At 51.1% G+C, this 21,762-nt stretch overlaps 1 protein-coding gene across 2 annotated transcripts in view; it reads left to right on the top strand.

The window, feature by feature from the left end:
* SAG (S-antigen visual arrestin) overlaps positions 1-20,311 on the top strand; it is a 39,801-nt gene extending 19,490 nt beyond the window's left edge. Inside the window, exons 7-17 of one of the 2 annotated variants that reach the window (XM_036858099.1) lie at positions 1,078-1,137; positions 3,926-4,002; positions 4,958-5,093; positions 5,985-6,069; positions 7,959-8,031; positions 10,568-10,705; positions 12,101-12,178; positions 13,315-13,338; positions 15,228-15,283; positions 19,085-19,100; positions 20,118-20,311. In XM_036858099.1, the coding sequence (XP_036713994.1) occupies positions 1,078-1,137; positions 3,926-4,002; positions 4,958-5,093; positions 5,985-6,069; positions 7,959-8,031; positions 10,568-10,705; positions 12,101-12,178; positions 13,315-13,338; positions 15,228-15,283; positions 19,085-19,100; positions 20,118-20,226 (852 nt within the window). In that variant the 3' untranslated portion in view covers positions 20,227-20,311. Of the gene's footprint in view, positions 1-1,077; positions 1,138-3,925; positions 4,003-4,957; positions 5,094-5,984; positions 6,070-7,958; positions 8,032-10,567; positions 10,706-12,100; positions 12,179-13,314; positions 13,339-15,227; positions 15,284-19,084; positions 19,101-19,202; positions 19,603-20,117 lie in introns of those variants that run through there. The other variant, XM_036858100.1, reaches the window with a different exon arrangement.
* The last annotated feature ends 1,451 nt before the right edge of the window (positions 20,312-21,762 follow it).

Genomic DNA, 21,762 nt, shown 5'->3' on the forward strand with positions numbered 1-21,762 from the left:
AGTTATATGGTTCAGGCTTAAAAAGGCAGGAAATTCTGACACAAGCTACAGCATGAATGAACCTTGAAAACATTATGCTAAGTGAAATAAGCCAGCCACATAAGGACAAATACTCTGTGATTTCACTTATATGAGGGACCCAGAGGAGTTAAATTCGTAGAGACAGAAAGTAGACTGGTGGTCTCCAGGGAATGGGGGAGGATGGAATTAGGGGATTAATGTTTAATGGGTATAGAGCTTCAGTTTGGGATGATGAAAAAGTTCTGGAAATGGGTGGTGGGAATCATTGCAGGACAATGTGAATGTGCTCAATGCCACTGAACTGTACACTTAAAATCGTAAGTTTTATGTTAGGGATATATATATATATTTGTTTTTTTGGCCATGTCAACATGTATCAAAACCTTAAACACATGATTTCGACCTGACCATTCCCTTTCTAATGGTGTAGCCTATGGAGTGAATGCCCTAAAACTGTGCTAAGGTGGCTGAAGGATGTTTATGCAGCCCTGGTGACAATGGCAACAAAGTAAAGGCCACTTGGTGGAGGGCAGCCAACAAAGGAAACTAGCTGAATTAAATGTGGTGTCACGGGGGAATTCCCTGGTGGTCCAGTGTTTAGGACTCTGTGCTCTCACTGCCGAGGGTCCAGGTTCAATCCCTGGTTGGGGAACTAAGATCCCGGCAAGCCATGCGGCATGGCCAAAAAAAAAAAAAAGTGGTGTTACCGGAGCCTTAACAATGGTGGCGCAGAACTACATCTCCCAGCGTGGAGAATGGTCACGCTCCTCCTGAGCAGGGTTAGGGTCAGTGATGGGAGCAAACTAGACGGCAGGATGCGTGCATCACTTGTCTCATTTCTGTAAAACTACACAGGCACATACGTGTTTGTGTGTGAGGGTGACATGGGACACTCGGGAGGTTGTGTTCACGCCACTCCAGGTGTTGGGAACACACGTGGATACGTTTTCCTTTTTCTTGCTCCGCATCTTCATTGTTCAATTTTTGTACGATGAAGGTAGAATACATGTGGAATAACATTCTCTGAAAGAAATGATCTGTTGTTTCTTTCCACAGTTTCCTGACTACTTGCCCTGTTCGGTGATGCTGCAGCCAGCTCCACAAGATGTGGACAAGGTTGGTTCCAGAAGAAATGCCAGGGATTCATTCATTCCTTCAAAAGACTTTTTTTTTTTTTGGCTGCGTTGGGTCTTCGTTGCTGCGTGCAGGCCTTCTCTAGCTGTGACGAGCAGGGCTACTCTTCGTTGGAGTGTGCGGGCTTCTCATTATGGTGGCTTCTCTTGTTGTGGAGCACGGGATCTAGGCGCACAGGCTTCAGTAGCTGTGGCACGCAGGCTCAGTAATTGTGGCACGTGGGCTCAGTAGTTGTGGCGCACGGGCTTTTACTGTGGGAAATTGCAGACATATGCAAAAGCAGAGAGACAGTATAATGAGCGTATCACTTGTCTTCAGCAATTCCTAACCATGAGCAGCCCTGTGAGCAAAACAGTAGGTCTCTCCCCTCGTGGGTCTCACTTGGGGAGAGAAACAGACGAAAACCAAATAGCAAGTCCCTATGCGGCCCATCCAAGGAGAACAAGAGGCTCGGGAGAGCTAAGGGAGGACCTGGTGGTGCTTGTCCGGGGAGCTTAAGGAAGGCCTCTCTGACAGGGCAAAGGAGGAGCCACTCCACCCTCGGGAGAGCCATCCAGGCGGGGGGGGCACCATGCATAACGGGTTCTGGGGGCAGCCAACAAGCTGCTTGTGCAGCAGGAGGAGCTGGGTGAATGGTGGGGGCAGGGCTGAGGGGTGTGGGGAGGTGCGGCCAGGTCATGAAGGGCCTCGTACACCGTTGCGAGGACCGGGACTTTCTCTGAGTGAGATGGGAGCCACTGGCGGGCTTTGCACAGTAGGTTCTTTTTTTTTTTTTTTTTAATTTTTATTGGAGTATCGGTGATTTACAATGTGTTAGTATCTGCTGTACTGCAAAGTGAATCAGTTATCCATATACATATATCCATTACAGAGTACTGAGTAGAGTTCCCTGTGCTGTACAGTAGGTCCTTATTAGTTTTTTATTTTATATACAGTAGTGTGTATATGTCAGTCCCAATCTCCCGATTTATCCCTCCCCCACACACACACAGAAGGTTCTGACTTGGGTTTGTAGAGGATCCCTCTGGCCACTGAGCTGAGAGTGGGGTTGAGCTCTGAAAGGCGAGAAGCAAAGGGGCCGTGTGTGCAAGAGAGCTGTGACCCTGGTGGACTGGGGACTCTAGGCAAGGAGGGAGGGCAGTGCGGACACGAGGAGAGAAGGAAAGGTGCTGGGACCCAGGGACTACAGGCCTGAGGGAGTCACGAGGGAGGGAGCTGGAAAATAAAAAGACAGCAAATGAGGGCGGAGAGTGGCAAATCCGTACCTGGATTACCGTGGGTCCAGGGCCATGATTTTCGGCTTGGGGGTCCTACCCCATTGGTGGTTTGTGAAATCGGTGCAGTGGATCCGAGATGGCATTGAAGAAAGAAAATGGAATGGTGTGAAGTGGAACAGCATGGGAGCTCAGAGCACATCGCACACAGCACAGATAAGTGCTAGTTCACGAACATTGCTTCACGCGCGAGCGTCTGTTTACCGGGCCTCGCAGTGAACTTTCCTTCTTACCGTGGGCGGTGGCCTGAAACCTTTGAAAGCCACCAGGCCAGGAAAACGGGTGTGGGCGGCAAGGTGGAGGAGGCCACTCGATCAGAGTGGGGGACACTGTACCAGCCGGAGGGCCACCCTTTCCTCTGTCCCCGGGGAGGAGACATCAGTGCAGCAGGGGCCCTGGGGGCCTCACAGCTGAGGAGGCCTGTGAGCTGGGCTAGGAGAACACATGGGAGTTGGTCAGTATAAAAGGAGAGAGAGGCGTCAAGCGTTTCAGAAGGAAGGAACAGCACGTGCCCAGGGTAGACAGGTGGAAGGGCTTGGCTTGTGCAGGGAGCAGCGGGAGGTGGGAGTGGAGGGGGCGTGAGCAGAGAGGAGGCAGGGCTAAGAACTCCAGGTGCTGGAGGGTAATGATGTGTATTTATTTTCAACCCAGGTTTTAGAGTTGTTGCGATTCCACAGTTTTGCAGAACCAGTAAGACTGTGGCTTATGTGCTACTGTCACTCTGTGGGCAGCTGGTGGAGGGCCCACCCCCGCCTCTGTGCCCTCACCCCTGCCCCGCCCACCCCGTGTTAACACAACAGAGGAGCGAGGTCACGGGGGAGTCACTCTGGGGCTGGGGGCCGAAGGGGCCCGCAGGCGCATTTGCTCCACCCATGCAACATTTTTTAATCTAGTTAATTTAAAAGTCAGGAGCCTTCATTCCAAATTCCATTTCCAGCTTCTTTTCAAAAGTTGGGAGAGCTGCCAGCACCGGGTCCCCGTGGCAGCCCGGCCACGCCTGGCTGCAGCTGCACAACAGCTGCCCGCTGGCGTAGGGCGTTGGAGCCCCAGCACAGGCGTCCATGGACCCCTGCCAGCCCTGTGAGCACTGCTCCTGCCCCCTGCTGTAGGCAGTGGACCATCAGTAACATGCACACAGGGTCACTTCTGAGGAGGACAACGAAATGGGGGGTGGGCTGGCCGCCGCGCGAGGTGGTGAGAGGCTAGGACCAGCCAGGATGCCTGAGCTATTGCAGCTATTGGCGGGGCTCATCCTGCAGGCTGGGGGACCTTCACTGGGGCCTTGGAGCCCGTGGCGCTCTCCTCGAGCTAATGCCATTATTTCATCACTAGCACACTTCCAAAGCTAGTCATAATGGTGCAACTCTGAAAAGGATATGGCCAAGACAGAAAAAGAAGTTGCCACGCAACATCCCCTGCGGGAGCTGTGACCCCCCATCCTGGCTCCCGGAAGGGAGGTGCTGACCGCAGCCTTGTCTGTTCTCTTGCCCCTGCAGTGCTGTGGGGTCGACTTCGAGGTCAAAGCCTTTGCCACACAGAGCACAGATACAGAAGAGGACAAAATTCCCAAGAAGTAAGAGCGTAGCTGTGGGAATATGTGAGGGGTCTGGGGGGAAGGGCTGGGGATAAGAGACCGCCCCTCACTTTATGTCCGAGTGGCAGAATCTTCCCACAGGGCCATTATGGCGGGGTAATGGCGCCTCCCCAGGTCAGGACTGTCAGGATGAACCATCTCCACTTGGGGTGGGGGGACAATGGCTGACCATTTGGGGGGAAAAAAACAAAAGAAAGTGACAGGAGAGTTGGCAACCTCAAGGGCTCATGTAAGCCCTTAAAAGCCTCCAGATCCCCTCTTTCTTTAGTTTTCTTCTTCTTTTGTAATTTCTTTGTTGCAGTAAAATATACATAACATGAAGTTTACCATTTTAACCATTGTCAAGTGTACAATTCAGTGGCATTAAGTACATTTCATTATGTTGTGTAATCAGTTACACCGCTATCTGCTATCCATACCCCAAGGTATCTATACCCCAAATGCTGTCATCACCCCAAACAGAAACTCTCTCTGCCCATTAAGCAGTGACTCCCATTCCTCCTGTACTCCCAGGCTCTGGTGCTCATTTTTCTTGTTCCTGAACAAGGTTTCCAGTTGTGCCCTCAACACTTTCTCTACATGCTCAACATTCACACCTATGCACACTTACACCAAACAGCAATAACAGGGCATCACATCGGTAGAGAGTTTTGAAGCCTGTCACATAGGCACACATCCCCACGTCAGCTTCACCCGAGAGGAGGCCAAGCCGGGGTCCTTACAGAGGGTGAGAGGGACCCTTGGAGAGCTGACTGGTCCACACCACCCACCAGGCCCCGCCCCCCAGACCTGATCCCTCTACTGGTCCAACCTGCATCCATCGGCAGCATCCCTGAGGGATCCCAGCCTGGGGAGGGGGAGGGGGACCTGGTAGGCCGTCCTGAGGAGGCCCAGGCTCTGGTCCGGGGAACCATCGGTGACTTTTCGTCCACAGGAGCTCCGTGCGTTTGCTGATCCGGAAGGTACAGCATGCGCCGCAAAAGATGGGTCCCCAGCCCCAAGCGGAGGCCTCCTGGCAGTTCTTCATGTCCGACAAGCCCCTGCACCTCGCCGTCTCCCTCAGCAAAGAGGTGACTGTGGAACCAGCCTGGGGACAGCCTGCCAGGCCCTCTGCTGGGGGTGTGCTGCAGGCAGTCTTGGGGGCAGCGATAGTTAAAGCACCAACATTTGGGGACGACTGGCTTTTTTCATAATTTGGAGCCAGTAAACGTGACCCTTAGGATAGGGCCAAACTGGCTTGCATTCCACTCACTGTGGGTCCCGACAACTTGGAGGTGGGGGGTTTCCCATACCCCCAGCCCAGGCTGTCTTTGCCCCCTGTCTGCCCCCAGGGGCCTCTTTACTAGTGTGTCATCAGTGGGTGTGGTGTTAACAAATTGTTTACTTCCCTGCAAACTTAAGTTTGGCAGTAACGGTGAGGGGGTGAGCATGTCATGTGTGAAAATCACGGCCGAAAAAGATGAAGAAACACTGGCCAAGGCTGTCTCTGGTCCCTCTGGTCGACAAGAGTCGTGCACACACATTGGCCAGCAGACTCTGTGTGTGTGTGTGTGTGTGTGTGCACGCACGTGCATGCAAGGAAATGAGCACCTGGGCTAGATCACACAGGGTCACTGCTGGGCAAGCTCTACCTCTGGGCTCCCCCGCTGATTTTCCCTCATTTCACTTATTCTGCCCCCAATAACCTCATGATTCCACTCAAGACCCCCGGGGCTAAACCTGTGTGACTCTCAGGACTCGGGCGTTGGGGCCGGAGCCCCCATCATCCGCCTCAGCCTCCCACAGATGGGGTAGAACCTGCTCCAGACCCTTCTCCACAGGAAACATGATGCCATCACCTTGTCTTCCTTGAAAGTGTGGGCATTCAGCCACTTTTATTCCAGTTAAAGGACTGAGATGAATTTAACAAAATATGGCCACACTCTCTTCCCCTTTTCTGACTTATCTGCTGACTTCTTCAGATCTATTACCATGGGGAACCCATTCCTGTGACTGTGACCGTGACCAATAATACAGAGAAGACGGTGAAGAAGATTAAAGCGCTAGGTAGGACCCTTCTGCTCGAACCTGGACGGCAGAGTCTTCCAGGTTCCAATCTAGTCATATTTCCCAAGGGTCTCTCCTCTGGTCAGTAAGGCCCCCCGGGGCCTTGGAACTGCCCGTTTGTCTCTGTCGTCACACGGCAGGACCTTAGAGGAGGAAGGTGTCCTCTCCTGCAGCCTCGTGCCCAGCTTAGGGTTGTCTTCTACCCTGGGACAGCATCCCCGACAGGGCATCTTCCCGTCCTTCCTTGTCACGCCTTCCTTGAGGGGCCCCTGTGCCAGGTCTCGGGGGAAGTGGGGGAGGAGTTTTCTTTCTGCACAGTGTAGTGGGGAGCCCTGGCCTGGGAACCCTGGGCTCCCCTGTGGGCTCGAGCTGTGCACGTCCTCTTGGAATGTAGCGGGCAGCCACGGCAGGGTTCCCGGTCTACCTCCCCAGGTTGCGTGAGGTACTGATTGATCACATTGGACATGCTTTGTAAGTGGTAATCCCTACTGTCACTGCTGTTGTTGAGTCACCATGATGTGACGGCCAAGCCTCCTGAATACTCAGGAGATGCGCCTCCCGCTTGCTGGCCCTACGCACTTCCTCAGCTCAAAGGGCGTCAAAGTGCACGGGATGCTCCTAGATCTTGGTCTTATATGGGTGACGTAAAAAAGACACAATAAAATGACCTGGGAGGGAGACCTCTCTGTTCACTTCTCCCTCAGGCGCTCGATGACTGAGACAGAGTTAGACTCACAGTGTGTTAGGGTGACCAACCATCCTGGGTCAACCAGGACCAAGGACGCAGGACTTTCAGTGCTAAAATGGGGCCAGTCCCAGGCAGACCAGGATGGTTGGTCACCCTAAGTGCCATATACCACATTCCTCTTTCCCTCTTATCCATCATAGAGAAGGCTCAGGAATTTGATGCATACATACTAAAAAATTCTAGATTTTTCTTGATGCTAATATACATGCTTACTTTATGGCTTTGTTTTTATGTTGGTTTAGTTCCTATGCCTTTAAGTCTTTGTAGGACCTGGCGTTATTTGTTTAGCATGTTGTATGTAGTGTCAATACAGTATTCCACAAAGCAGCAGGATTGAGAAAGTATCATTTGATACTTAGATTTTAATTATTTCTCAAAGTTTTATGAATCCTAACATCGAAGCCCCTAATTTTTGAAAGAAGCTGTTGAATTTCTGAAGCAAGACGTTAAGAACTTTCTATAGGCCGAGCACTGTGCTGAGTGCTTCACACAAACTGTTTTTCTGATTCTCAAATTTGATTTTAATGGAGATTAAAAATCATCTTTTTAATCATCACAACAACCATATAAGTTAGATGCAATTATCATTCTCATTTTGCTGATGGGGAAATTGAGGCTTAGAGGAGCTCAGTAATTACCCCACAGCAGACGGCTAAGCTCGGATGTGAACCCAAGTGGTCTGGCCCCAGAGCCCACCTTCCTATCCACCATGCTACACCCACAAATCAACCCTGTGCTGCCTCCAGGTGGCTTCTAGCTTGGACACCCGAAGGAGATGCTCATTAAATAAGATAGAGAAGGTTGGAAGGGAGTGTATTTGGGGAAAGAGAGCACATGGTGAGTTTTGGGACACTGGGAGATTGTGTGCCTTGGAAGGATACCCACGGATGTGCCCTGAGCTCAGCAGAGAGGAGGGGTCTCCCAGGAGGTGCAGTTTTAGGAGACCGGCTCATGGGTAGAGTTGACACAGAGCAGGTTATTGGTGAATGGAAGTGGCCTGAGGACAGAACAGAAATCTCAGCCTTAAAGCCGAGCCTGAGAGGTACACTCAAATGGCCATTAGGGAAGACCAACCATGTGCCCTGGAAGGCACCATGCAGGACTCCACACCGAGTCACCCTCCCCTGTCCCCCCTTTGCAGTGGAACAAGTGGCCAACGTGGTTCTCTACTCGAGTGATTATTACATCAAGCCGGTGGCCATGGATGAAACACAGTGAGTAGTGGGTTGGGTTTCTATTTCCCGGGCGGCTCCAGATTCTTTGTCAAGTTCCCATTTTGGTCATTGCTGAAGAAGGAAGTAGAACGGTCAGCTAGCTCCCCAGCTTTCCACTTCCTTCCCCTGTTCTCACTTCAAGGACTGCAAAGAAAGTTAGCATCTTGATCCTGTGCTCACTAACAAGAATTCCGAGAGCTGGGTCAAGCTAAGTAAGGAATGATGGAGAGGAGAGAAATAAAGGCTGAAACGTCACAGTGGGAATGTCTAGAACTTTCTATTGATCCTTGAATAAACGGGTAGGAATTTGATACTGTTTCTACCCCCAGAGCAGAAAATCAAATGACTTGTCAGCCCAGTCAAGGGTTTCCTATCTTTTGATCTTCTCCACAACTTGAAAATCTGATACCAATGACAACTGGATTAGGATGATATATCAGTTCTCAGCCACTTGTTAGTGACTTTTCTCCCTTCATTTGAATAAAAAACAAATGGGAGGATTTCCCAGGTGGTCCAGTGGCTAAGACTCCATGCTCCCATTGCATGGGGCCCGGGTTTGATCCCTGGTCAGGGAACTAGATCCCACATGCTGCAACTAAAGATCCTGCGTGCTGCAACTAAGTCCCAGCACAGCCAAATAAATTAAAAAAAAAAAAAAAAAGACATTAAAAACAAATGGGAATCCTGTGATGGCTTCTTCATGGTGGAGTGAGAGATCTAACCAGTTTTGCTTTGTGCTAGGCAGTCAGGTTCATGAAGCACACAGGCTTCTGGGGGTTATGCCTTCCCCCAGAGAGGACTGCTTGGGAAGGTGTTTTTTCTAAGCATTGTTGTATGCAAAAAATATTATCACGGTTAGAGGAAGGGGGGTTCGGGGAGGGGCGGGTGAGGAAAGACAGCTGATTCAGCAAGATAACATTGCATGATATTTAAAAGGCGACTTCAGGATAAACTGTTACTTAAAGCAGATCCTGACCTAAGTTTACTTATAGGTCTAGAGAGGAGAGAGCAAGGAAAGAACCATAACTCACTGACTGTCTCCTTGGGGCCAGGCCTGGGGTCTGTTCTACCTTTTAGGCTGTGTCCTTGCACATCCTTGTGTCCTGGGCGTCTTCCTGGCTCACCTTTTGGCACGTGCCCAACAACGATAGGAGAAACTGGTCTCCAGCTGAGTTTTCCCCTAATATACCCCATTACCTGGTCCTCTTTGCGGCTCTTGGATACATTTTGCATCAAAGACTCCCAGAAAACTGGGAACCATCCTCTGATACACTCAAAAGGGTGGGAGGCAGGGAGACTGAAAGTGGGGCTTCTGGGGCCCTGGTGGGCAGGCCTCCTGGGAACCAGGTCAGACCTGACCCCCAAGCTGCTGCCCACCATCCAATCCCAATCCCAAAGTCGCTGGGAAGTGGCCGGGCGGGACTTTGGCCCCAGGCCTTGGCATAGGCCTTCGGCAAGGGCTGCTGCAGGAAAGGCCATCGTCCAAGCCCCATCCCAGGGGCCCCTTCCTACTACAACTACCTTTCCAGTGTAATTTCTGCTTCTGTCACTCTGCTGCCCAAACTAAGCTCGTTAAGAGAAGTTCTACCAGGGCCCAGATGCAGGGATGTGGGCCACCTCGGGCTCAAGCAGGGCTCTGTAAAGGGCATACCCAGGAGCCTCCTGTGTGCACTTGGAGGCCAGAGAAGACACAGCTGCCTTCAACTCCCCAGGGAGATGGAGGAGCGGAGCCATTCCGAGGGTGGCAGTGGGACCCCCCCGTGTGTTACGGAGCAGGCTGGGGAAGGGGCCCAAGGCTGGCTCCTGGGCAGTGTTTTCAGGGCCCTGCCTTCTCCTGGCTGGGCATGAGGACAGAGGGTGTGCCAGGAGCACGGACACGGCTCGCCTGGGCTCTGGGGTCAGAGAGGGCAGGCGGCTGTTGGCACAGGCCAGGGGTCAGCACGTGGGTGAGTGGCGGAGCCAACTCTCCAGCCTCAGATGCGGTTCGGTGAGCCGGGATGCTGTCCGATGGGGGACACCGCGCTGCTCTGCCCCAGCTGCGCCCAGGCCCACAGAGCCGCCCGGTCCGTACAGCTCACAGTGGGGGACCCGGCCCTTCCCGCGCCCCTCCTCCCTGGGCACACGCTGATCCTCCCGACGGTGACGACTCCCAGCCTGGGCTTGCTGCTGGCACTGGCCACTGGGCCCTGCAGCCCACTGCGTGGCTCACGAGGTCTCAGGAGGAGACTGGGCGTGGTCCCTGATTCTTGGGCCAGTCTCACTTCACCCCACAAGACATGCTAGAAATTCAGCAATCAGAACAGGCTGAGGGACTTGAGAAACGTTCTAACGTTGCTGCCAGCCTGTCTTGAGACATCAGTAATGCTGCTCTTCTCACAAGGCAAAGGCACAGGCACCTGGACTGTCTTTCCCATGAGTCGCAGGGAACGTGGGTTCTAGAAAATGCTTGATGGCACACAGGGTCTCGTGGGGGCGATGGTGGCTTCAAGGCTGTAGAGCAGTCAGCTAAATCTGCTCTCTGTGTTTCTTCCTGCAGGGAAAAGGTGCCGCCAAACAGCACCCTGACCACGACGCTGACCCTGGTGCCCTTGCTGGCTAACAACCGCGAGAGAAGGGGCATCGCCCTGGACGGGAAAATCAAGCACGAAGACACGAACCTTGCCTCTAGCACCATGTGAGCCCCGAGACTCAGCGCTGGCGTGGCGCTGGTCTACGCCCCCTCCTCGTCCCAGCCCTGGGCTCACGGCGTGCACACGCAGCCTGGTGGCAAAGCTCGGGGCCCCAAGCAGGGACCCCAGTCCCACCCCTGGTGTGGCACAGTGGTGACCGCTCTGGGCCTTGTGCTGAGCCCCAGCCCCCCTGCTTGCTGTCTGGGCCACCCTGGGCAGGTAACTGGAGCCGTCTTGAGAACCTCAGTTTCCCCGTCTGTAGAGTGTGGGGGCGACAGCTCCACAGAGAGAGGTCTTGAGGGTTGCGTGAGACAGTCCGTGTAAAATGTGGTGCCTGGCACACAGTAAGGGCTCCAGAAATGTCAGCTGTTACCTTCACAAATATCATTAGCTAGTGTAGAGCCCTGAGCATAGGAACTGAGTGCCCCAGCTGGCTCCACGAGTGATGGAAATGTCGTTTATGCATTTCCATCAGGAAAGGTAAAGAACAGGAGGTCCTGAGGGCTACAGAGGTCAGTTCAATTTAAATGAAAATAAGCACTGATATGCTGACCCCGCTCAGAGAACCACGGCCGAACTGAGCCAGCAGATCCAGTAAGAACTAGAACGAAGCTTCTACGTCAAATAGCCCTGCCGTTCCTCACCATCCTCCGGGGCTCCCATTCCCAGCGGCGTGTCTGCTGCTGAGCCCTGAGGGTTTGGGGTAGGAGGTGCCAGCCAGGCTCGGGCCCTTCGCTGCCATCTCCCTCTCCACCCCTGTGTGATCCAAGGCCCCAGCGATCACCTCCAGGTGATGCCATCGGGAAGAGCTCTCGCGTTTGCCCTCCCTGACCCCGTAGCTCCGAGACGAACAGCGTGGTCAGCAAACATTGGGCAGAAAGCAGGCTCTTGGGAGTCAAAGGATTTTCTGAGGACGATTTGCCAGTTGGTGTGTTAGATTCTAAAGCACATCTGTGATGCTCTGGGAGAGAGCCGAGCAGGGAGATTGATGCCCTAGATCCGCGAACTCGAGGGCAAAGGAATCACGACATCCACAGCAGCGCACTGCGTTTGTAAAGATCTTTTGTGGTTCACGGAGTATTTTATAAACATGCCAGTCTCTCCATGCTTTTGTGAGGAAGGTGAATTTATACTCATTTCACAGATAAGGAAATTGAGGTTCCACCAGAATGAGAGGTTCAGCCAAGGTCACCGGGTCAGTTAATGGCAGAGCAAAGCCCACCCCGAATCCCGAGCCCCCCTTTCACCCAGCGTCAGGGCTGCCTTCCAGCGCCCCAGACAGTGAGGACACAGCAGAGCGTGGATGACGCAGTGGGGAGAGGTGGGGTTGATTCATCCGGTCTTTGCTTCCCGCTTCTCCCCTCCCTGCATTCTTCTGTTTTTCTTTTCTGTTTGAGCAGCATAAAGGAGGGCATAGACAAGACCATCATGGGGATCCTGGTGTCTTACCAGATCAAGGTGCAGCTCACGGTGTCAGGGTGAGTGTCCAACTCCGGTGCTCTGCCTGCTCTATCTTGGCCGTCAGTAGCCTGAATGGTTTCATTCCTGAGTGACTGGGAGACAGAAAGCAAGGAAAGCCCACAAATTCTATCGATTACATAGCAGAGTTTTAGAGAGACTCTATTTGTCTAGTTTCACAATTCTATCTGATATAACATTACGGGGGAAAAGGTAGAAAAGCAGACTACGAAACACGGGCACTATTGGTACCACTTGGCAAAAATGGGGGTGCCTGTGCTCACGTGTGGAAGCTGATATAAAACAGGAGAATCAGTTGAGCGTTTGACTGTACTTCGGAAAGGACTGGCGGCTGTGAAATGAACTCGCAGTGCATCCTGGTTCACCTGCCTCTCAGGAGGCATCCATCCATGACGGGAAGGCCCTGCCTTTCCTCCCCAACGAGCAATCACAGGACTGGGGAGTCTCCTTTTCATACAAGAGCACGACTATCTCAGCGTTCTGAGGAAATGGTTTTCCATCTTTTTTGAAATCAATTTCTTTCCATTTAAAAATCTTATCAGAGGGAAGAACTCAACTTCTCATTTTCCTTTTCAAATTCCTTTGCCAGAGGCTCTGGCCTTTTACCTTGATCAGCCTCCGGTAGTTCAGTCATCAAAGCAAATCCATGTGTATACTCCATAGGGCTCAGTAGGTGAAGAGTTCCCGAAATTTTGGTTGGGGCAACAGAGTAGAACGTGGTTTGATTCTGCAAATTTCGTTAACACAGTGTGTGTAGCTGTGTTTTTCAAAGTGTATAGTGTTTTCTTTCATCTTCTCTGAGAGGATCTAAAACAGGGTCGAGTGTAGCAGGCAAGGTAAGTGATTAGCAGGTAGTTCACAGTGACCTTTGTGGCCCAGAGAGAAATTCTGGACCGAGGTTTATTCTTGAACATTAGGGCTTGAACCTACGTAATTTTTAACTAACCCACTTGAGAGAGAGATGAAATCACAAGTAGAGAGGAGTAGCTGAGTTGGCTATTAGGGGTGCGAAGATCCTGAAAGCTGTGAGTGAGGAACATGACGGGGACGTGTCCAGCCTCTGAATAATGGCAAGTAAGGTTGTGTTACCACTGTGGAGAGTCACCACAGCCCTGTTTGCTTTTGTGTTTCCTAGCCTTCTGGGAGAGCTCACCTCCAGGTAAACCTCTTCATCTTCCTTCTCTGCTTGATTCCAAGATATCAAAGGGGACAAACCTGGGCTTCAAAACAGTGACAGTGAAGTCTGGTTCCCCGGCTGTCATGCTCAGAGGTCTTAGGAGATGTTGCCCCTAACACCCTGCAGACCTTGGCTGATAGGTGTGAGGCTGGGGGAGTTCCTCTGAGAGCGTAGCTGGGCCTGCACCTGGGCGAGGACACACACTCAGAAAACTGGCACACTCCTTGCAGCTGCCCGTGTGTGTGTGTGGGGGGGGGAAGGGGTAAAATATACATAACGTGAAGTTTACCATTTTACCCTTTTGAAAGTGTACAGTTCAGTGGCATCAGGGACATTCACAGCGTTGTGCCACTGTCACCACTCTCTAGCTCCTGTACACTTTTTCCCATCCCAAAAGGAAACCCCTTTCCTATTGTGCCGTCTCTCCCATTCTCCCCTCTCCCTCACCCCTGGCAACCACTAATCTGCTTTCTAGCTCTGTAGATTTGCCTAATCTGGACATGTTATATGAATGGAATCAGGCAATATTTGTCCTTTTGTGGCTGGCTTCTTCCCTTGACATCATGTCTGCAAGGTCCATGTTGTAGCACGTGTCAGCACTTCATTCCTTCTTATGGCCGAGAAATACTCCATGGTATGGATGGACCACGTTTTGGTTGGTGGACATTTGGGCTGTTTCCACCTGTGGGCGATTGTGGTTAGTGACAGCAGCCATTTAAATCATGCACAAAGAGGCAGCAGGTAAGACAAGTCTGAGGCAGGCACTGATCTTCCATATTCCTTCACCGACTCTTATCACCTCCCCTCACATGGAGCCCAGGCTGTGCCTTCTCTCCTAGACCTCAGCCACATTTGGGTCCGCCAGGAGCGCCTTAGCAGCAGAAGTGCTTTGACCGAAGCAGTAACCCCAGGGCGGGAGGTGATGGGTCCTGGGTGAAGCAAGGAGTAACCCTTGTTTCCCCCACCCCTTTCCATTCTTCCTGTGCCTAGATTTCCCTTCCACCCCTTCCTGACTCCTTGCCTTCCTTTTTTAAAAATTAATTAATTAATTAACTTATTTATTTATTTTCGGCTGCATTGGGTCTTCGTTGCGGTGCGCGGGCTTCTCACTGCGGTGGCTTCTCTTGTTGCAGAGCACCGGCTCTAGGCGTGTGGGCTTCAGTAGTTGTAGCACGCGGGCTCAGTAGTTGTGGCGCACGGGCTTAGTTGCTCTGTGGCATGTGGGTTCTTCCCCGACCAGGGCTCGAACCCTGCATTGGCAGGCGGATTCTTAACCAATGCACCACCAGGGAAGCCCCGTTGCCTTCCTTTTTTAATACAAATTCCAAGTCGCCTCAAAGCCGTTTAGCGTCTGGAATTGGGTGGACCCTGCTCATCCCTGTCCTGCTCTCTGCAGAGGGACCGTGTGCGGCCTTACAGAGGTTTAACACGTAAAAAGCAGTTACGTTTTTGCAAAGGATATTTTTCAAAACTATCCTTATTCTCCAGGATTTCACCTCTTCTCTACCCATAATATCATGTCCCTGAAACTAATAACCAGGAGGAAGGGGGACCTAAAAATCCTAGCCGCCTCAGCCTCTCGCAAGTGGAGTTTCTAGACCACATTCCAGGGAATACATTTAAAATTCCTTCTTGACCACTTCCTGATTTCTGGTTTGTTTTGTTTTGACTCTCACTGAGTCCTCTTTCAGCTGGGGCCCAGGGATCTTTCGCGAAGCTCTGCAACCCCAGCTCCCAGCTCTTTGGTGAATCTCTGCAACCCCAGCTCCCAGCTCTTTTGTGAATCTCTGCAACCCCAGCTCCCAGCTCTTGGCTGTGCATTTACAGTTGTGTGCATGTTCTCACCACTCTGCATCACTTTTTTTTTCTAGTGAAGTGGCGACTGAGGTGCCATTCCGCCTCATGCACCCCCAGCCTGAGGACCCAGGTCAGTCACGCATTATCTTGGCTTTCTCTAATCCTTTCCCGCTCACAGATTTATTACGTACTCACTGATAGTCTTCCTTGACCGCATCTCTGAGCACAGGCAGGGCCAGGTGGCCGAGGTTCCAGGCCACCTTCAAGTGCCTGTGCCCCCCCTCCCAGAAATGAGTGCTCGGCTGCTAGGTCATGGGCCAGGGGGCTTGTCCACTTCCGGTGAGTGTGTGGAGGACGTAGCATCCCTGCTTGGATGTGGGCTGTCTCGTTTGGTTTTATCAGGAATGATTTAAAAGCAGAAGCTTTGCTGTGAACAGACGTGGATTCATTTTTTTTTTCTTTAATGTTTTTGTCCTTGTGATGAGACGTCTTAGGATCTACTCTCTCTTTTTAAAAAAAAATATATTTATTTATTTATTTATTTATTTGGCTGCGCCTGGTCTTTGCTGCGGCGTGTGGGATCTTTTAGTTGAGTCATGCATGCGGGATCTAGTTCCCTGACCAGGTGATGGAACCTGGGCCACCTGCTTTGGGAGCATGGAGTCTTAACCGCTGGACCACCAGGGAAGTCCCCAGACCTGGATTTAGATTTAAAGAAAATTTGAGTGAAAAGTAAATTTGACAAACTGAGGCTTTTGCATTTCATTTGGAAGCATTAATAGGAATTTAGAAGATGATGAGTATTTCTGACAATGGCAGTTATGATGAGAATACAGAAAATACTAGAAAAGAGGGTCAGGCTGGGTTCCTAATACCTTGGCTCCTTTGAATTGTAAATCCGTTGGCTCTTGTATGGATGTTAAAAGTAAATTAAGCAATGGTTGTGCAGCTCTGTGAGCAAACTAAAACCCATGGGCCTGTACATGTAAATAGGTAAATTGTATGATATGTGAATTAGATCTTTTTTAAAAAAAATAAATTTATTTATTTATTTATATTTATTTTTGGCTGCATTGGGTCTTCTTGCTGCACACGGGCTTTCTCTAGTTGCAGCGAGCAGGGGCTGCTCTTCGTTGCGGTGCGCGGGCTTCTCATTGCGGTGGCTTCTCTTGTTGTGGAGCACGGGCTCCAGAAGTGCGGGCTTCAGTAGTTGTGGCACGCGGGCTCAGTAGTTGTGGCTCGTGGGCTCTAGAGTGCAGGCTCAGTAGTTGTGGCGCACGGGCTTAGTTGCTCCGTGGCATGTGGGATCTTCCCCGACCAGGGCTCGAACCCGTGTCCCCTGCATTGACAGGCAGATTCTTAACCACTGCACAGCAAGGGATAAATGAAGCAGCAAAAATAATGTAGGTGCAATCTCAGAAATTCTGAGGAAAAATTCTTCGCTGTGTGTTAAGGTGGCTTAGTTGGCAGGAAAGAAAAATGGACCTGTGTGGATGAGAACCCTCCCGAGTTATAGTAATTAAGAACATTTTAAGTAAAAGTGGTGTAAACAAGCAGGGTTTTTTTTCTTATTTTTTATAAAAAGCTTTTCTATGTTGATAATGAAATGGCATTTAAACATTAGAATGAGCCCCATATTCATTTTTGCTTTGTCTCAAAACTATTTTGTCTCAAAGTATCTCTTCCAAATATTTTAGATTCAAATAGTCAAAACTTTTGGAAGTTTGCCAAAAACTTCCCTTGGGGGAAAAATACAGTCTAACCGTATTTTTTTTTATTCATTTATGCTTGTATCATTAAAATACTATTTTTAACTATGTGAGACTGAGACACATTCTGGTCCCTTTCAAGGACATTCTAAAAGGCTATTTTAAAACTATGACCGGAGAAGATGTCATAGTTTGTGTCAGATCATTTTCTGGCCCCGTGAACAGACTTTATGACTTCACTTGGGGGAAGTGGAGTTATTCCTTTTCTGGGTGTGACATTTTCATGTTCCAGTCATTATGGCCCTCACAGTGAACATATCATAACATCAAGGCTAAACCAATGATCTTTTATACCGTGAGATTTCAGGGAGAAAGGACAAATCACCCCATGGCCTCAAAGTTTTAATTTCCAGAGGTTTATGAGTCCCAAGTTTCATTCACAGATGCATGCTCACATCTTACCTGCCTGGTCCCCGGTGCCCCGAGTTGAGACGGGTAGATGCTAAGCAGAGAAAGCATAAGTTGGAGTTAAGAAGCCCTGCCAGGGCCAGGGGCCAAGTAATTTGGATGTAATAAGTTCTGGAGAAATGCTACCAGAACTTATTACATACAGGGTGGGGTGGGGGTCCAGGATGGTTCTTTTTTTTTTTTTTTAATTTTATTTATTTATTTATTTTTGGCTGTGTTGGGTCTTCATTGCTGCATGCGGGCTTTCTCCAGTTGCTGCGAGCCAGGGCTACTCTTCGTGGTGGTGTGAGGGCTTCTCATTGCGGTGGCTTCTCTTGTTGCGGAGCACAGGCTCTAGGTGCACGGGCTTCAGTAGTTGTGGCACGCGGGCTCAGTAGTTGTGACTCGTGGGCTCTAGAGCGCAGGCTCAGTAGTGGCGCACGGGCTTAGCTGCTCCGCAGCATGTGGGATCTTCCCGGACCAGGGCTCGAACCCTTGTTCCCTGCATTGGCAGGTGGATTCTTAACCACTGTGCTACCAGGGAAGTCCCATCCAGGATGGTTCTCGCCCAGGGTCATTTTGATGAGTCAGCCTCTCTGTAGGTCCCCTGTGGTTAGCAGCCCACACAGACACTTCCCTCCTGGTACTGCCTTCCAGATGGGCACAAGAGATAAGGGCAGTGGCTCAGCCCCGCCACAAGCTCCCCCAAACCCTCTGGAGCTGTGCAGCCTCACTTAGCTCTTCCTGGCTCACCATGGTGGGTGGTGAGGCAATTACACTAGGACTTTACTAGGTGGGCAGCAGAAAGCTAAAAACAAGAACAAAAACAAGAGGCTTCCCTGGTGGCCCAGTGGTTAGGAATCCGCCTGCCAGTGCAGGGGACACGGGTTTGATCCCTGGTCCGGGAAGATCCCACATGCCGCGGAGCAACTAAGCCCGTGCGCCACAACTACTGAGCCTGCACTCTAGAGCCCAGGCTCCGCAACAAGAGAAGCCACCGCAGTGAGAAGCCTGTGCCCCACGACGAAGAGTAGCCCCTGCTCACCGCAACTAGAGAAAGCCCGTGTGTAGCACCGAAGACCCAACGCTGCCAAATAAATAAATAAGAAAAAATAATTTAAAAAAACAAAAACAAAAAGCAGAAAACCTCACAAAGAATTAGCAATAACCCTGGGTCTGCAAAATATATGTGAAAATCTAACCCACTCCCTGCACCCGCTCCCCACCCCAAGATCAATGTGTTAGGAGAGAAATCAAACTCTCTGAGGGGCCAGGGAGTGGTTCTCAAGCTTTAGTCACCCCCTCCCCCCAGCCGCTGGAGTACTGGTTCAATGTCAAGTCCCAGGACTCACCCTTAGAGAGCCGGACGTGGAAGTCGGGCCTGGAGTGTGGGTCGTAACAGCTCCTGGGACTCTGATCTGGACAGGGTCCAAAGGGCACATAGGGAGAAAGGCTTAGAAAGGAGAAGCACAACATCAGAGGGGCTGAGGCTAATCAGGGAAAGGGTCCTAGAGGCGAGGTTGTGGCTGATTCCGTCTGGGGAGGTGAAGGTTGTGGTGGCAACTTCTAGAGGAAGCGATGGTTAAAAATGCAGGGAGAAAGGCCCTCCGAGCGGGAAATGGCAGAGAAGCAGGAATTACACGCAATTCTCATGAAATGCGTATATCTAGGCCTTTTATTCCTCCACCTATAAAGTGACCTAACAAAGGAAGAAAATTTCCGGTAGACAGGATTTATGCTAATAGATCTCTCTCTCCTTTCTTCCATGCTCACAGATAAGACCAAGAAAAGGTGAGCACTGCTTGGGGTTATCCCGTTCTGTGACCTCCTCCTCCACAGCCCTAATGTGACCTCTCACAGTTGTTTTTGTTTTTTCTTTTTTTGCAATGCAAGTGCCTGACTTAAGCTTTGATTGCCGAGGCATCTGCTTCAAAGAGGCTTCCCCTTCAGCAATGGCTATCTCGAATAAACACCTTGCCAGCCACTGGACTCGATCAGAGCCTGGCCGGCTCTCCCTCTCCTTTGTTTTAGAGATTTTGGCGGATTTCAATAGCAGATCATTTGAGCCACTTGTTTTTTGTCTTTCTGCGCTTTAAATTCCCGCTCTTCTGTTTTAAATTCACCAATAAAGAGTGAGCCCTCGAAACCCTAGGCCCCCACCTCCAACCCCAGTAAAGGCAGAACCCCAGGCCTGTGCGGTGTGCTCTCCCTCTCTACCCACGACCTCGCTGTGTGGCCCCAGGTATATGCTGTGTAATTTCCAGGTCCTGTAAGTAATGAACCTTTATTTTCTAAAAGTTTCCGGATGGTTATTGCTGAAGGGCATCTTGCAGTCATAACAGGAACCACAAGGGCCAGTCCAACCACAACAGTGGTTACTGATAGGCTGAGATCTGCACGAGACAAGCGCAAACCCCGTTTTGGGTCTTTCCATACACGCCCATACACGCCCTATGCTCTCAATACCTGCGCAGGGCCTGGCTTTCCTTTTGCTCCCTAGTACCAGGACATGCACACACGCATACACACATGCATACACGCGCACACATACACATACACACACACAGTTATTCCGGGCATGTATGTCTACTCTGTGGGATCCTTCATTTTCTCTGATTTTTGTTTGTTAAAGAGATTTTACTTGCAAAACTATGAGGAGAACGGCATTGTCCCGTGTTCCATCACGTAGGAAAATCTTGATCGGTTCCTATGTTGCCAAAGGGAGATCAAGGATCTTGTTTTCCTCAAGATCTCATTGAAAGCTTCAAAGAACATGACATGATCAAAGTGTTCTTTGTTTTATTTTAGTTTTCAGGATGAAAATTTGGTTTTTGAGGAGTTTGCTCGCCAAAATCTGAAAGATGGAAGAGAATTGAAGGAAGAGAAGACAGACCAGGAGGCGGCTGTGGATGAGTGAAGAGGCGGCTCAGGACGGGGAAATGGGGTCGTTAGCAGCATGGTAGCAGCCCCCCACAGTTAGCCCTGTAGTTATGCTAAATACCAAAGTGCGGGTCTTCTTCACAGAAATAAAGTTTGTCTCTTCTGTCCTGGTTGTGAGTCAGGCTGCTTGTTGGGGGAGCCGAGTGACATCAACAGCACGCAAGCTGCAGCCTTGAGGGCCCCTGAGTCCGGGCAGGGGGGAGGGCAGCATCTAGAAAGGAGACCCATCAAGGCGAGAAGGCATCCTGAAATCAATGCGCTCACCCGAAGGGGCCTGGTGTGTCCCGCGCTTTCTCCAGGACCCCTGGGGTAAGCTGTTTCCCTGGAAACTTGGAGGGGGAGCAGTGTGTCTAATGACCTGACCAATCCTAGCTCCAGGGCACACAAAGAGCCTCCCAAGAGAAACAGGGCAGTGGACAAATGTGGCTAAAAACACTCTTCAACTCTGAATTAACTTTTGGGTCCAAGTCCTGTTTGAGCTCTGGGCTGTTGGTTGTTTCCACTGAATGCAAACAATGAAATGCGAGTTGGCTGGTTTAAAGGGGGAAAAAAGGAATGCATTGGGAGGACCTCAGAGTGGCTCAGAGAACTGACTTGAAGGAAGAATCTCCAGCTGCCACACCTGGGCTGGGTGGAAATCAGAGAAGGCCCGGGGTCCCAGCCCAGGGGCTCAGGGTCCTGCCCTCTGGGGTGGCCATTCACCTGCTGGTAGCTCAGAACCAAATGCTCCTGGTCTCCGAGCCTCTGGTTCCAGCGTGCTGTTTCTGGGCAGGAGAATCTGGCCCAGCTTCGGTCAGGGGATCAGTGCCCTGGGGCCAACGATGGCAGAGCCCAGCCCTGGGAATGGGTTGTCCCAGAAGAGGGGGTTCACTGTGAGTCAGACAGGCTTCTTGTTTAGACTGTCTCCATTGAGATTGGGCATAGAAGGGGTGGGGGAAAGGATGCTCGCGTCCGGGAGGAAAGTGGAGCTGAAGAAGGAGGAGACGTAACGGAGGTGATGCCAGGGCCCTGTCCTTTGCAGAATCCCCTTCTTGGCCCGTGGTAGCCTGGCCTTGGGGCCTGCTAATGATGGCAGAGAGGCTGAATGGCTCTCTTGGTGGCCACGGAGGGGCTTGGGGGATGTGTAGGCTCTGGTCCATGTCTCAAGGGAACAGGATGAAAGGAGGTTGGAGAGTTCTTCACAGTTTAACCCGCTCACAGGAGGTACGAGGGTGAATGGGAGGGGGCATGTGTGGGCTGGACACTCGGGGTCAGGTCTCCAGGACCAAGAGCAGTGGCAGAGGGCCAGACACAGTGTGGGTTCCATGCATACGAAGGCTCCCACATCTGGGTTTGTTCAGCAGGATTCCAGGCTGGTTTGTGTCCTGGGGACTGGGCTTTAGACCGGAGGCTCCACTTGGGAACCTTGGACAGGATCCCATACACACAAAGCAAGGTTTGAACTTGAGTGGTGAATATGAGGCACTCTGATATTGACAGGGATGAGGATTCATTTCTGGAGGAGGAATAATAA

This window comes from Balaenoptera musculus, chromosome 7 (genome assembly GCF_009873245.2).
Source record: "Balaenoptera musculus isolate JJ_BM4_2016_0621 chromosome 7, mBalMus1.pri.v3, whole genome shotgun sequence".
In the NCBI taxonomy this organism is placed as follows: Eukaryota; Metazoa; Chordata; class Mammalia; order Artiodactyla; family Balaenopteridae; genus Balaenoptera; species Balaenoptera musculus.